The 17,046-nt window shown below is 39.0% G+C and overlaps 2 protein-coding genes across 3 annotated transcripts; both read right to left on the bottom strand.

Moving 5' to 3' along the window:
* Positions 1-3,317: 3,317 nt before the first annotated feature.
* Positions 3,318-11,837, bottom strand: slc45a4b (solute carrier family 45 member 4b). Of its 2 annotated transcripts, XM_060870326.1 has the most exons (9): positions 10,766-10,817; positions 10,365-10,458; positions 9,398-9,957; positions 8,138-8,326; positions 7,808-7,987; positions 6,442-7,523; positions 6,247-6,346; positions 5,235-5,446; positions 3,318-5,096 (listed from the first exon to the last, which is right to left on the bottom strand). In XM_060870326.1, the coding sequence occupies exons 3-9, from the start codon at positions 9,642-9,644 to the stop codon at positions 4,824-4,826; spliced, it is 2,283 nt and encodes a 760-aa protein (XP_060726309.1). In that variant the 5' UTR covers positions 9,645-9,957; positions 10,365-10,458; positions 10,766-10,817; the 3' UTR covers positions 3,318-4,823. The 2 variants fall into 2 exon arrangements, with proteins under 2 accessions (XP_060726309.1, XP_060726310.1); XM_060870327.1 differs by lacking the exons at positions 10,365-10,458; positions 10,766-10,817 and adding an exon at positions 11,759-11,837.
* Positions 11,838-13,925: 2,088 nt separating this feature from the next.
* gpr20 (G protein-coupled receptor 20) lies at positions 13,926-16,407 on the bottom strand. The gene is made up of 2 exons (XM_060869269.1): positions 16,230-16,407; positions 13,926-15,015 (listed from the first exon to the last, which is right to left on the bottom strand). The coding sequence occupies exons 1-2, from the start codon at positions 16,235-16,237 to the stop codon at positions 13,926-13,928; spliced, it is 1,098 nt and encodes a 365-aa protein (XP_060725252.1). The 5' UTR covers positions 16,238-16,407.
* Between the last annotated feature and the right edge of the window lie 639 nt (positions 16,408-17,046).

The following is a 17,046-nucleotide window of genomic DNA, read 5'->3' as shown; positions in this document are numbered from 1 at the left end:
TCAGGCACACAGTGTGATCGTCAGGCACACAGTTTGTTACGGAATATAGCACCAAAATGAGCAAGGGGAAGCATCGTGATGTCACGTGACGTCATCCAAATACCCTTTAGGACGTTCCCCTCATTGTTCTGAGTGTTTTGAAATGTCACATGTCAATGTTGTAAAATGTTTTTTGATTTTGCATATATTGGGGGCGGGGCTGCGGGACAACGAAAGGCCAGTCAGTACACCAATTTAAAACTTTGTTTAGAGTATCACTCTAAAGAAGCTGGCCAAGTTTGTTGTAGATAGTTCGAAAGCTACGACATATCCTAATTTGGTGCACGTGGCTGGAAAGCACTAGGAGGAGTACTGTTCAATAAAAAAATTGACTAAGAAAAATAAGATCCAGTAGCAAAACAAAATGTTGGCAAGGGGGATCATCTGAAGATAGCTTAGAAGGTAAATTGCTCAGTATTGGAAAAGCAGTGTATCATGTCATCCCAGGTAGACGTCTTCCTTTCAACATGTTGAACTGCCAAAAGGCTTTTGATTTTTATCCATAAAAATGACCCAAAGGTTTTTGGTTTTTAATAAATATCATTTTTGCCATACGATTATTAGCCATATTGGTTTTGATGTTTAAGTGATGGGTAACACTATGTATTTGATGTTAAATAAAGTTAACTTTTATATCTCAAAACTGAGTTTTATTTTTGATGAGTCGAATGACAGTGTACTCTGTAGATTGGATTGGTTAAGTGCTTTTTTTTTTTGCAGGATGGAACAGTGATATGTCTACTTTACTCCTGCTCTTGCATATCCTGTCACCTCAGCCGGGTGGGAGAAAAAGGACAAATAAGTGCTCGTCAAGCTGTGGACCACCTTATAGATTTTCACAAGGTATGTTATGATTCCATGAATCTGTGCATAATGTAAAGTCAGTAAATCTCTAACCTAAATCTATTTTTTTGAACAAGTACTATGTTACATTCCCTTCTTCTTTGCTTCTATCAGTCATGCCGGAGTCTTGAAGAGCATTTGGATACTGATGAACGTCAACAGCCTTACCTTCTTGCTTCAGGGACCAGCAGATGAGCCATCGACAACTTTTACATAGCCATGGATAAAAAACTCATCTCATGCCAAGGAAGAACATCGCTTGCAACGTTTAATGAGCTTTTCAAGGTCCACTTTGTTCTTAGCTTAAATTATGATGAAGCATAATGCAGCATGAATACATCCAGACTACTGTCTATGCTATTGATGTGGGAACCACCAAAGAGAATCCAAAAGTGAAGGAACTGCGAGCCAAGTTGTTGAATGATGTTTAGGTGTTATGTTTGTAGGACATCACATAATTCAGGTGGTCTGTTGATTCGGCATCTCAGACTTTCACATGGTTTATATCCTGGCAAAAAGCTCAAATTATGTGCACAGGATGGTTGTTCTTTTTAATTTAAAAGTTACTGTGGTTTCAGAAGACATCTTAAACTTTTTCACACTGAAAATAGTGACAAAGAACTTCTGAATTGCTCGGATTTGTTAACAACTTCAAACGCCATCGCATCTGTAGGTATGCTGGCTCTGCCTATACTGTAGATGGACCTAGTGATTCATCTTTTGCAGTGGTGAACTCGCACCAAGACATTGCTGATCGTACTGATGATTCAGTGTCAACAGAAATGTATGCTTCTATTATTGCCGAGTTGCAGGGCAGTGGTGTTTCAAACGTCATTTTGTCTGTGGTAGAAAGTAGGGAAGAGTGTTTGGATGATGTTCATACATCTATTAGAAGTCAATTTTTAATGTAGTGCCAGAGTGGAACCCAAGTAGTTTGGCAGTAGAAATGTTTTTATGAATTTGAAGAATCCCTTTTCTGATCTAAACAGTGATAACAAATGGCAAAAATCACTGTACAACCACTGGAGGTGCATTTAGGACTAAGATATGATTCCAGGAGGAATAGACCATCTGGAATTTATGGACAGGTCCCAGTCAATAACACTTTTCTCTACATACCATTGTTTAAGACCTTGGAGTTTATTTTCAAGAATAAGATTGTTTGCAGCCATATTCAGTCATGTAGATTTAGTGATGTATATTGTGACTTCTGTGATGGTTCTTACTTCAGGAATAATCAATTGTTCTCATCTTTTAAAAATGCTCCGCAGATTCAGGTTTATACTGATGAATTTGAAACAGCTAATCCTTTAGGATCTAAGCATGGTGTACACAAGCTTGGATGTTTGTATTTCACACTTAGAAATCTTCCACCTCATCTGAATTCTTCTCTTGTGAACATCTCATTTCTGTTTCATTCACAAGATGCTAGAAAGTATGGCTTAGATGAAATACAGTGTCCTTTTGTTGAAGAACCTCTTAATGGAACAGTGTCACAGATTACAGGTGACAATTTAGGTTTAAATGGTGTTCTTGACTATGTAGAGTCTTTTAGTGCCCACTACTTTTGCAGATTGTGTGTTACAGACAAGGCCACTGCCCAAACAGTATTCCATGAACAAGACCCAAGAGTTGTTTTGTGCACTAAGGAACTGACGCCCCTTTTCCACCAAGGCAGTTTGAGTGCGGGTTCGGAGCCAGAGCCTAATTTATCCGTTCTTTCTTTATCGACACCCAAAGCACCGGCTCTGAACCAGGAAAAGTGGTTCTTAAGTAGCACCAAAACGTTGCTGGTCTAGACTTAAGAACGCTTACGTCAGGGGCTGTGGGCGGGGTTAGTTAGCGCCATTGATAATGTACCTTAAGTATACTAATGTTTAATACACTTTTACTTTACCGCAATATGATCAATTATCAGCATATATGATAGTAGGTAGTTACATACCAAGGCTACCTTTTTTCTGTGTTAATGATAAAATAATGTTATGTACTTTCCGTTATTCTCTATTGCAACTTCCGTTTATACAAATTACATGGAGCTGCACGTACACGTTGGATTTGCCACGTTTGGATGCCAATGTAGGTCCGCAAAGTCATGAGCAATAACAGTAAAGCAACATCCGCCATTGTTGATGTTGTGTTTGCAGCTGCTTCGCTAAAGTTGCTGGGAAAGATGACACGTATACAGTGACATCAGACTCGGCTCTGCGATGGCTCTCTAGCCCATGGAAAGGCAAACCGGTTCTTAGAAGGCTCGCTAGTGGAACCAACTTTGAACCAGCACCCAGTTCTTTCTTAGAGGTGTGACGATTGCCGTAGTCTTCATCCTCATGGCAGTACAAAACAGGGATGTAAATCTGCGACATTCTATGTGAACTTTATGAATTCTGGATAATACTGCTATCCAAAAGAAAATGAAAATTTTTGTGCTATGCTGTTTTAATAAAAATGAAATGGTTTATTTTTTTTATGGAGAAAGTGATCATCAAGATCCAAATCTGGATCAAGCTCAATGGTAGTGTCTGGTACAGCAAGAACAGAGTCACTTTTACATCTCATTACATTCGGGAAGTCCTTCTGGACCTCCGTCTCAGATTGATCGTCTTCAAAAGCTTCAAAAGGATCCTCTTCTACAATAAGGTCCAACTGCTGGTGTAACTGAATACCTGACAAGATAAAAGGTCTCGTAGCAGCATTGTAGAAGTTTCAGGTGTACTAAGAGAACTGACCAAATAACCAACATAAAAGTGGACCAACAAAAGTGGTCTTAGGTCAGTTCTGGTAAACAGCTGGATTGCATAAAATGATCATGAACAAATCACACAGAAGTGAAACAGCAGTCATTTTGGACCTCCTAAATGTAAACAGCAGTCATTTTGGACCTCCTATATGACTAAATGTAATATATCAATGTGAACTTTTGACAAAGTGATGTTTTGACTTCACTTAAAAAAATCAATTGTATCCAAAGCATAAAAAAAAACCTCACCGATTCTTTATATATATAACTTAAATATTTTTAAAGTTTTATATATTGTGCATAGTTAAGGCTGTTGAAGTGTAACCACCTTGTCATGCAGCAGCTAATGTATTAATCGTGTGTGTGCGTGTGCGAGAGAGATTCACCAGAGTGCTTCTGTTCCAAGCACTACTTGTTATCCAGCATAATTACAAAACAAATGAAATGTAAGTGTGCAAACACTAGTATGATGCGGTGTCAATTTATGAAATGCCTACCATGCACTTTTCACACTTTATGTACATAACTGACCAGTCATATATCCTGTATTCATATTTAATACTCGTACTGTCTATATTGTATCACATCCTCTGCATTTCTTTGTATAGTCTGTATTATCTTGTTTTGTATAGTATAATGTTATTTATATCTGTACTTTTGAGAGTCACAAACAGCTGAAACCAAATTCCTTGTGTGTGTCAACACACTTGGCCAATAAACCTGGTTCTGATTCTGATTCTTAAATGCACTAAAATCAAGCCTGCATGTGTTGTGTAAAATAAGGGAACGCTTCTCCCTGTTAGAGGTGTGACCATCGCCGTGGTCTTCTATTTTATGAATTCTGGATAATATTGCTATCCAAAAGAAAATGAAAATTTTTGTACCATTAATGGTAAAAAAAAAAAATAAAAAAAATAAATAGAAGATAAATCATCTCTTCTGTACCTTTCTTTTTTTTCTTAAACATACATTCTGCATGTTTGTGTGTGTGTGTTATATGATGCACCGTGATTGAAAAGGGTAGAGTGACACTCATCAAGCACATCATGACCATTCTGGAGCAGGGCAACCTGAGATTTGTTACTTAATTTTATAGTGTTCACAATGAAAGAGTGACTTTTCTATGACTAATCTATTACTCAGGTGGAGCTCCTAAGAGTCAACATTTCACACACTGAAGGTGACTCTGGTCTGTTAATCATTAACGGTCTAGGATTGTACTTGGGGCTTGTGCGTTTTCATCCTCGTCATCCTCAGGCACGTCGGGGTAAATGACAAGGAACGCAGCAGTAAGAAATCCGACAAAGGAGCCCCCTGAAGCCATCATTGGGATGACTCTCACTGAGCCTACGGCATCCACGACTGCCCCGAGAGCCGAGGCCACCAAAATCTGAGAAATGTAAACCTGACATGTCAGGATGGCACAATCGATTCCGAAACCTCTGCGGGAGTTACCTGGACTGTGATGGATGTACTATAAAAAAAAAAAAAAACAAGAGGAAGTACCCAAGGGTCTCTAATTATCATCAAGTGACAATGAACAATATTAATATACGTCAAAATCTACTAGTGTAATGCTAAGAGATTTGCAGATAAAATACAGTTATCTTACCTCTTTGATCTCATGATACTGGCCAAGCAGAGTATAAGGACAGTAGGATATACTCATAGAAATGAATCCCATGCTGCTTATCATTATCATGGCTACATAGACGTTGGGGAAGATGGACATTACAGCCGTGCCAACAGCAAAGCCTAGCGTTCCCACCATGTAGATGATTTTAATGCTCAGGTCATAGCTGTTGAGGTATTTCTGAAGCACAGCTATAAAAGACAGAACATTAGTGTTATCTACTGTGAGAGCGAATGTGAAGAATAAAAACAAAAGTCCCATTGTGACTGATGGTATGGTATTTTAATTTTCTGTGTTGTATTACCTTCCATTTGCTATGAATCAGCATTAACATGAGACTTTCCAGGCATTTTATATAGAATTTATGAATTTATGTACAAAAGAAATGTAGTATACTGAAAGGTAGCATGCTGTATTTACTGTGTTATTGAGTTGGTTATTATATTCGCCTCTGTGCACTGTGTCTGTAGCGTAAACTCTTTACTGCCTCAGCAATCCTTCTTTTAAATGTCTGACACTTCGGTTACGAGGCAGATGGCACAAGCTGTGTGAAGATTAAGCGATAAGCCCAACACCGCTCAAATCTCTAACAATTATACTTCACAGTCTAGCTACAAGAAAGTTGGTATTAGTACCACAGGAACTTGGTTAACTGCAGTCCAGCATTAAGTTTTTAATCTATACAAACATTATTAAATAAAGACTCAGTAACACAGTGCTCAGAGTTTTAATCTCCCTTATCACATGATTAAATCTCTTCTAGCATGATCAATGTGTGTGTATTCTTTTTTTTGCTTTTGTCCTTGCTTAATGTTTAATCCTTTTCTACCAATATTCTCAAATGCCACTTTGTATACAAATTACGGTAGACTATTAGAATAGTGCCGAAGGTTACAGAACAAGTGTGTACTTTATGAATTTTTAAAAATCCACTACTAGATTTACCACTTTGTTGTTCTTTAATAAAAACTTTGGTGGTTGTAAAACATACCTGAACAGATGGCAGCAGTGGCAGCATAGATAACTAACCCCCAACAGCCCATCTGTACTCCCTTATGGTAGTTCTGAAGCTCAGTCGAGTTTGCAGCAGCCTAAATGTAGAAAAGGCATGTCTGGTGTCTGCAGTGATTGTAATTCAGAACCAGACATTCAAAATACTCATGAGAGAAGCCGCAGTTCCTCTTACCTTTGGGTCTCCTTCATAGATGACCTGTCCCATGAAGTCAGTATAGAAAACGGCCTGGGAGATAATGGCGAACCATGTGACAAGATGGCATACACACAGGCGCCAGAGCTGTGGAGGCATTTTAAACATAGACAACCACAGCAGCTTCACAGTAGTAACACTTCCTTCTCCTTCTTCACTCTCGCTGTCATCGTCTTCGTCCGTTCCAGATGATGTGCTCCCTGTTTTCTGCAGCCTCCGACGCTCCTGCAGTCTTGTTATCCTGTCGATGTCGTTCAGGCTTCGTGAGGACTTGATTGGGTGTGCTGAATTGATGCGGCGACGAGGCCGATGGAAGCGCACCCGGCCGTAGTAAGAGAAGGTAAAGGAAGGTTGCCGGTAGAATGAAGGGTGCCGGCAGCGGACTGCCGTGTTGGAGTGACGAACGACAGCTTTATTTTGATGGTTCACATCACATTTTGATTTGGCGTCCCCGGCAAGGTCACCGTTGGTACCTTTGGAAGCGTTATTGTGCCCATTGCTCCCTGTAGTATCAGCGTGGTGTAGGAGGTTGGAGCAGTGATTGGTCTGACAAATGCTGTTTTGGCAATATTCAAATGGCATTTCAGTGTTGAAGTCCTGGAATAAAGCTGGCTCTATGTTTTGGAGAAAGTGATCATCAAGATCCAAATCTGGATCAAGCTCAATGGTAGTGTCTGGTACAGCAAGAACAGAGTCACTTTTACATCTCGTTACATTCGGGAAGTCCTTCTGGACCTCTGTCTCAGATTGATTGTCTTCAAAAGCTTCAAAAGGATCCTCTTCTATAATAAGGTCCAGTTCTGGCACTTGGTGAGTCCTAGGAAGTATCTCATTAAGATGAATGGATGAGGAGCTGTCTGCTTTCTCGCTCTCAGATACTTCCTGCTGATGAGCTTTGTATGGTTGCTCCTGGATGCTAAAAAGGTGAAGTACCACAGAAATGATAAAGATGATGGCAGCAAAGAAGAACAGCACTTGTTCTTGGGCTTTGAAGGCATGTCCCAAGAAAGTATTTGTCCAGTCCAAACCGCCAAGCATGTAACCTAAAGCTCCACCCAAACCTGTAAATGCAACATGACAACACAGTGGACATTAGAGACTCAGGATAAGGTCAAGTCTAATCTAGAAGTTAATTGGGCTAATATTCCTTTATTTATTAAGGTCTTATATACTGCATATTAGAAACAGATCAAACTTGACAGCAACCGTGTCAGTGAGGATGCATCTGCTGCCACCTTGTTGTTAATTTGCCACCTTGTTGTTAATTTGCTCTCACTAATGAGAATTTCGGACAGAGGAGAACATAACACCTCCTAGTGGCATAAAAATGAGCCGTGCACGTTACCTGCAGAGAAAGCATGAATATTCAGGGCCATGTCTTGCTCTTCACCGTCAGCGACGTCCAGCAGATAGGCTCTGATTGGTCCTTCTAAAGCATCAGCACAAAAGTCCAGCACCACTACACCTAGCACTGTCAGAATGATCCCAATGGGCTGTTTACCAGGAACATCCCCTGCAGTCTGGCCTGAGACACACAAATGCACACACAGAAGCACACACAGTCGGTGAAACTGAACAGGACAAAGGGTTGAGACAAATGATGAGAACAAAGCTTGATGAGAACAAAGCTTTCATCATAACAAACATTAAACATAAAGTCAAAGAGAAATGTTACCCATTAGTGAGCCGTTGAGAAAAAGCGCTAAACCGAGCAACAGTCCTACACACAGAGCCAGAATGAAGGGCCTTCTTCGACCCCACCTGAGGGTGCAGCGGTCACTGGCTGAGCCGATCAGAGGTGTAAAAATTAAGCCTAAGATGGGGCTGAGGAACCATGTCAGACTGTAGTACTGCTCTGGAAGACCTAAAGAGAAAGAGAATGGAGCTCAATATCTTAATGTCCAACAATGATTTCAGCCAAATGCAGCTCTTAACATCATTCATTCCCTTACATGGGGATAATCTTTGACCAGATTTGGGAACCTGTTCTTTAAGCCACTTGTCTTCAGTTACATCATTAATTCATGTGAACATTTAAATCTCAAGTCCACTGTCTACGTTTTGTCATTTTTGACATTTCATTTTAAAATACCAGTCTATGGAAAAGCACATGGTGCACACTGGCTGTGCTGCACAGGGTCAGTCACGTGTATCTTGAGCTGTTTCAACATGTCATCTATTCATTAACTTGCATTTTATAATACTGTCATACTTCGTCTACTCATCAAATGCCATGAGAGGTAAGAGGACTGGCAAAGCTTTTACTACAGTACTATATAAGACCAATATAAATGGTCATAAACTTCTTAAAGTGGCATTGCTGTATACAGCTGTATATAACATGCTGTATAGCATTTCATTGTTCACGTTTCTTCTCCCTAAAAGATTACTACCTTATAGCAAATGTGTCACTGAAATTGCAACCAGTGAAAATGGCAGAGAGGGAGAAGAAAAAAAAAAGAAGAGGAAAAAAAAAAAACCAGGTGGTGAGAAATGTGCACATACACACATTCTTCATTCAGCTCAATAGAGTTCATTGTTACTAAACAAACACTATAACAAAAGCTTAGTCCAATGTGTGTGTGATTTTTTGGGTGCATGTTTACACCATCGTATTTTTTTCACCTTCATTGTGCATACATTTACAGCATTTAGCAGATGCCCTTATCCAGAACGACTTATATTGAGTGTATATTGAGGCACTTGCCGCATTCTCTGTTCAAATGCCACACACCATTTACTGCTCATCTACAAAAGGTTTAAGTCATTCAGGTCTTGCTGCATTTCCAGACATGAGGAAATCAGGAGTTTCATTACTCATACTGAGGCCCTTTTTCATGATGACAAATGAAGAGTGACAAAAGTCCATTCACCTTGACCTACTAGCCATAAACCTTACCAGATATATTCTGTTTTAAGTATTGTGGCCACCTACCTATCTGTAATAGCACAGGCGTGACCAGAGCTGTTTCCATGGCATAGCAGAACTCACGGCCAAACATGACGGCTCCGTGCATAACCCACAGGCGTTTGGGGATGTGAACCACAGACTCCTCACTTGCTGATTCATCAGAAGCTTCCATTTTCTTATTTCCACTTATTCTGCTACCTAAAGACTTGTCTGGCTCACTGTCCACATGCAGAATTTGTACAGCCTCCGAGTCTACGTTCTTGGGCACCATGTCAACTGGTTTAAAGTCAGCTGAAGTAGAGAATTGAATCAGACACGGAATAGAGATTTACTTTGCTTTCCCCTCTGGTCTCTGCTTAAAACCATGAGAATATTTGGACATCAGGCTGCTCCACAAGCAATTAGTGAAAGGTTTACCACATGCTGTGGCTAGTACAAATCCATAGACTGCCATTTCTGGCTAAGTGATGAGTCATTATTTTTTGAGGTGTGAAAAAGGAAGAGGGGAGAACGAGGAGAACGAGGAGAAGCTCAGCACAGGTAGATGATTCCTTGAATAGCCCCATGGAGTGATCAGTTGATATCTAGAAGTGAGAAGAAAGAAAGAGCACAATTAATCATTGATCTCTAGTCAGCACTTTATTCTGATCAGAGTCATGGTGGAGCCCACCTTACACACACACACTTATACAGACACAGATTATGTGTTTATATATAGATATACACACATTATGCGTTTTATATATATATATATATATATATATATATATATATATATATATTATATTATATTATATATATAATATATATATATATATATATATATATATATATATATATATATATATATATACATATACACACACCCACACGGGTCATTTTACACTTATTTACATTAATGTCCAGAGCAACTTACAGAAGCACACTGAAGTCTCTATTAATAAATCCATCATGATACTGTTTTACTAGATAACTGCTAAAGAATCCATACCATCAGCCTAATACTGCTGTTTGGATGAAACACTGTAGGACAACAAATCACCAGTACATCCATCAACAGGTTTTTTATTAGAAAACAGAAGAACCTGGAGGAAATCCACAGAGACACGGGGAGAAATGTGTAAAACTCCAGACAAACAGTAATCTCTGCCCAAAACACACGTTTTTTTTTATCCCCTCACACACACAAAACAATGCGAATGAAAAACACTATATGGCGTTCTGAACGCATTTGTGCCATTTCACAGCTGAATTTATTTATTTATTTTTAAACCCTTGTTGACTTGAAGTGCAATATAGTGACTAGTGTTCTTGCAATCCACCTGTAGTGTTTTACAAGTGAATTCGGCCATCATTCATCATCATCATCATCAGTCACAGAGAGGAACATACCTTCATATATCAAACACCTTTTCATTCAGCAGAAGCCCAAAACCTAACTCCTGCTAAAGAAAAAAAAGTGTAGAACACACACACACACACACACACACACACCGTATCCCTGAGGTCTGATTCGTGTAAAAGATCCCAGACTTCTAACCGCAAAGAAGAAACGTTTTTAATCCTCAAGCAAAAACCAGTGAAAGTGCGGAAGGTCGAATGTACAGTAACTGTAGACACACGTCACGTCACTCTGTAGCTCGTTCGTGACTGCAGCAGGTTTTTTTTTTTAGCTTTAAGGACTTTAATCCGAATATCAAACGCGTGTCTGTCGAACAAACAGTGCGCGTTATAGGCTTTCGTTTAATAGTGAAAAGAAGTGAGGTATTTGTACGGATATATTCGGGATTCATCCGCAGTCAATAATGTGGACTGTCTTGCTAACGGAGTCCCTTCTCTATTCACCTCACGCCTCAAACGGGGTTTGGAAACTAACGTACATAATAAAAATAAAAAAAAAAGAGTAATGAAAGCATTTTATTTTTTGCACTCAGAGAAGTTATTCTTTTTAAACATAAGGTTTAAACCCGTAACCTTAGACATTTGTGTGTGGAAAACAGTAAACACCCGTAAATGAGCTACACGTAAAACGTTACCTGGTAACTAGCAACTAGCTAGCTTAGTTAGCCAGCAGCACAAAGCTAATCTATTTAAACTCATTCAATACAGAGGAATGAATCAAACTGGCGTTTACACTTGACTGCTAGACGTCTAATAAGCTGTTAGGTTCTGTGTTTGTTAGTCTGTCTTGTCGCATTGTTGGCTGTTTAACCGTCAGTCATCTAAGTTACAGGTCCACCGTCTAGTTAAGTCTGATTTGACGTGTGCTAAGCTAAAAGGCTACCTGATGCTCTTCAAACAAACGTCTTCCCTTCCGAATAAAGTCTATCTTCGTTTATAAAAACCCATACACATGATTGTAGTCCAGTAAATCTTCAATCTTACCGGTAACTCAAACACGCTCTTCTCTCACATCTGCTCCAGAAGGGACGCTGTTCTATTGTGTTCGCTATTTGGGTTGCCAGACACTCAAAAAATCCCTCCTCCCATTGCATGGTTAATATTCACCTCTAAAGGCGAGTAGTGCGTTCATCTATCATTTTGATTAATTGGGAAAAAAAAGAAATTTCTGCATAGAATACCATTTGATGACCTGTTAGCTATTTCGTAATTTGCTCCTGCAACTTTTCCTCATGACTCACCATTAGGTTTGTGACGTCATAATAATGATTGTGCATGTCACTGTATGTATATGAAGTCTATTACCTGACACAGATCTCCTATGTTTTTTGGGACCAGTACCATCTTGTGTCACTGGTATATAAGTACGAGGTGGCACAGTTGCCAACATTTCTATGTATAAAAATAGCTACGTGCCAGAAGATGCCCACTGTTTATTGTTAGAGTAACAAGAAAAAAAGAGTCCAGTTGGAGAATAGAGAGATGAAAAATCCTCCAAAACACCTTCACCTTCATTCAAACAAATGATTTAGATCAATTGCAAGTTCCAGAAGAAACTAGTTTCTTTAATGAAACCACAAACATGACATTCCTGAAAGTTTGAATGGAACAGGGTTATACAAATTGATAAGAGAAATATATTCGTTGTCAACAATCACACATTTTTACAAAAGAAATGTTAACTATAATGAAGGATATGTGATGTTTGTATGTTTTTCTTCCAAAGAACTCAGGAACCCTGACTTCCTCTGCGAAGATCATACAACTGGGTCAAAAATTTGACGTAAATCCATAAAGAAAAGCTTTAGTGACCACTTGATCATGCTTTTAACATGGCCATCTTAGTCCCTCGACCTGGGCCTTGGAGGAGCTGGTGATACTCTGTTTTGGTTAGTGTGCTTTGAATGAGTGCACACACACACAGACACACACACACACACACACACACACACACACACACACACACACACACACACACACAGACACACACACACACATATCCACTGGCAATTATTTTTGTTGTAATTTTGCTGAGTACCTAGAGTACCAATATCTCCCTCTTGTGGAAAACAATCTGCTTGCACAAACGTATGAGTGAGTGCATTACGTGACAGTTCACTCAAATCATTTCATTTGCTGTCTCTAATGATTCCTTAAATAAACTGTTAACTATTATATCATGTATTATAGTATGAAACAGTAGTAATGTTATCCTGAGGAACTGTATCTAAAACCCCTCAGAGACTCGAGGCACTTTAGGGAGCTGGGAACTGTCAAAATCTGTTTTCCATAAGAGTTTGACAAAATTGCATTTCTGATGTTCTTTATTCCTATCACAGGGCAACACACACACACACACACACACACACACACACACACACACACACACACACACACACACACACACACACACCTACAGGCAGAATGTAGACTCGCAATCCACCTACCTGCATGTTTCTGTGAGGAAACTTGAAAACCCAAAAGAACATGCACTCCTACTATACAATAACTTATGTGAACACCAGAAGAAGTCTCTTAATAGACATATTTACCACCAGTATTGTATTAACTGTTCTTAGCTTACAAAACAACACAAGACTGAAAATGAAACAAAAATGTTAGTAAATGTCAATATCTTGAATGAATGAAAATCTAATATTTCATATAATGGGCTAATTATATAGCAACGTAAGACCAATAAGCTTATTTCTTGATAGATATTTAGCCATTTCAAAGTCATACTCTATTGGCAGATACTTTTGCTTCTCTCAAGAAATTAGAAATAAAGAATAAAGAATGAAAGAAGTGCTAGGACTGAGCAAAATTATCCATCAACAGAACCAGACAGTCACAAGCTTAAAATGAAATATCTACAAAGAAAGTTAATAATCTTAGATTTGTTTTAAAACAATCACATAAAGAGAAATATTAGTTGATAAATATGTCGTTTTTGCAGTGAGTTGTTCTGACACTGAACAAACAGCTAAACAAATGATCTTATTCCCTTTGAATTCATTATATTTAAATTTTACATAATCGTAACATAATAAAATGATAAATCAAAATTTTTAGCTAATTATTTACAACAAAGGGTCTAAGAGTTCAGGTTAATATATATTTCTATGGAACATAGTCCATAAACTGTACAGCTTTATCCGTCACCTTCCTTTTTAGGAGAATTCATATTTATCATAATCATGCTGTTAGTGATGGCACAAACGGTGCCTGAGCCTCTGGAGCTTTTGTGCATGCTGATAATGTCACCACTGGTCTGTTCTTCCTTGGCCTTCTGTAAAAACGTCTTCATGGTAGACTGGAAGTTGGTGGTGACGAAGCAGTAGACGACCGGATCCAGGCAGCTGTTAAGGCTGCTGAGTGTGACAGTCACATGGTAGATAATCACATGGTGGGGTAGATCAGGGTGGAAGTAGACCAGAACTTGGCAAACATGAAAAGGTGTGAAGCAGACGGTGAAGATCACCAGTACTGTAGTGAGTAACTGCACAGCCTTCATCCGCCTGTCCCGGCTTTGCTGCATGAGGCCTGGGCTGGAAAGTGCGCACATAATCCTGACCGTAAACACCACAATGATCACCAAGGGTAGGAAGAACTCGAATACGGTCAGAGCGAAGAACTTGGACACGCAGCAGGCTGAATGTTTGAAGGCTGTCGTGAGGAAAGAGTAAGTGACAATGATGGCAAACAGCCAGATGCAGATACAAACTACTTTGGCCATGTTGCGGCTGCGCCACTTGTGAGAGGACTCTACCTGTACGATGGCAAGATAACGGTCCACACAGATGCTGGTGAGGAAGAGGATGCTGCAGTACATGTTGACAAAGTAGCTAAATAAATGAATATAAGAACAGTTCAAGCACCTGCCTCCGCTGTAATACAGTATGATGCGGGTAGGAAGTGACAGGTTTACCAGAAGATCTGTGATTGCTAGGTTAATAGTATAAATAACAGATGTGGACTTGGACTTTGTACGGAAACAGAAGACATACAAGGCAAGGCTGTTGAGAGCCATTCCCAATATAAAGATCAGAGTGTTAATGACCACCAGAGCAATCCACAGGCTGTAGAAGTCATTATAGAGTCCCTCATCCAGATGTGCCAGTCTATGCAGATAGGGTTCACGATATGATGGAGAACTATTGGCGGGGACTGGTAGTGTCATTGTAGATGTGACATTCAAATATAACAACACTTCAGTTCCATTCATCTTTTTGTTCATGTGTCTGAAACGTGAGAAGGAAGAAAAAGTCATTTACGTTTTCAAATAAAGGTCAAATCTTTGTTTCAGTCGTAAACGGCTTGTTAGAAAATCAATCCTTTTATGCATGATGTTAACCATACACAGATAATTCACATTCTTCACCCCATTTACATTCTTTAACCAAATATTTAGTATTTCCACATTTAAAGGGAAACAGCAACAGTCTCTATGCTCCTTTCACAGTACTGTTACAAAGCTACAAGGCTGATTAACATCAATTAACATCTGCATTCTTGATAGAATTGATGGTATTTTGTAAATATGTAATAATATCTGCTGCAGTTGCATTCGATCTGTTATTTCAATAATAAATATTCTTTTCTACTATTTTCTTTAAAAAAAAAACAACAACTCCCTTCTTCCTGTAACACATTTTGTTATGCACACGATGATGATGCAAATTATTTGCAGTTTAGTTTATGATGTCATCCGGTGACTTCTAATGATTATTGACTGGCTGCTTGGTGTGTTTATATAACTGATGATTGAGAGAATTAGTCCCAATAAATAAATCACACACTGGTTTATATCTAAATCTAGTGTATGTGTGTTATCTGATAGCTCCTTTGATACTCCTTAGCTTCAACATAACATAAATGCACAATAAAATTTCTCATTGATGATCACATTTTAATCCTCTCTTGATGCTGTCTTTTAAAGCATTCTCTCCTGTAAGACACATATTTTGCTATAAAAGCTTAGTACTTACCAAGTGCCACACCTACTGAAAAATAATTAAATAAATAACAGGCAATGAACTGTGACAAAGCAACGAGGAACTATTTATGAGTAAAGTAGAACTGTGAGTCATAATTATTGAAAACAACAAACTTTAAACAGATAAAACTTTCAGTAATATGCAGTGGTTAAGGTGTTGCATATCTACACATTGGATCATTAAACTAACTACAAAGTGAACATTATGACACACACACACCCACCCACACACACACACACACACACACACACACACACACACACACACACACACACACACACACACAAACACAAACACACACGCACACACACACACACACACAGACACACACACACACACACACACACACACACACACACACAAACACAAACACACACACACACGCACACAGACACACACACACACACACACACACACACACACACCTATCTTTGCATTTCTAAAACTGCATGGTTTACCTCTTCATGCCTAAAAGCAGTGTTCTTCATGCAGGGTTCAACAGATGCTTCTCTCAGGCTTTGTATCTGTGTTGAACTCCAGAAAGCACTCTGCATGCAAAACATCACACACTCAGAAGCTGACCGTATGAAGAAAATCCCTCTGCCTCTATCTCTACCTCTAAAATGTCTTTCTCATCCCGATGTCTACCATTGAGTCTCTCTATTTTCTCTTTTCCTTCTCTCAATCCCTCCCTCCTTACCCACACAGCCCATGTTAACAGGAAAGGAGACTGACATCAGTCCAACCCTGACTTACACACTGCACCTGAAAACTCACAGACTCTAGAATAAAATAAGAGTCTGTTATTGTTCTTTAATTGCATTATTGAGGTGGAAACAACAAGTCAAACACAAACTTTGGGAGAATCCATGGCACTTCTGTAACTGCTGTATGCAGTTATTTTATTGAGGCAGGAATTTGATCTGCCAAAGCCTCAGTGTTATGTTAGCTGAGTGGATATTAGATTACTGTATGTTGTCTTTTGTATGTACAAAATATAACTACAGAATTAAGTATCACACAGGTTTAAATGTGAGACACTCATTGCTAAACCAAAGATACCATTTCCTTCAGAGATGGAGCGAATAGCCCATTGTATGTCGTAATCATCAGCAGGCACAAATAAGCTTGCAATGAATAGAATTTGTTCCCTTTCAGTAGAAGGAAACATGTGAAGGATCAGTTAAATAATTTGTGAAGAAAAAGTCATTAATAGACTAGTTCCAAAATATCACAGAATTTGATTACCGAATGAAGCAACATGGTGGCACCGCT

The sequence above is a fragment of the Tachysurus vachellii genome, chromosome 5, assembly GCF_030014155.1.
Source record: "Tachysurus vachellii isolate PV-2020 chromosome 5, HZAU_Pvac_v1, whole genome shotgun sequence".
Taxonomy (NCBI): Eukaryota; Metazoa; Chordata; class Actinopteri; order Siluriformes; family Bagridae; genus Tachysurus; species Tachysurus vachellii.
This window is presented reverse-complemented; position numbering and strand designations above follow the sequence as displayed.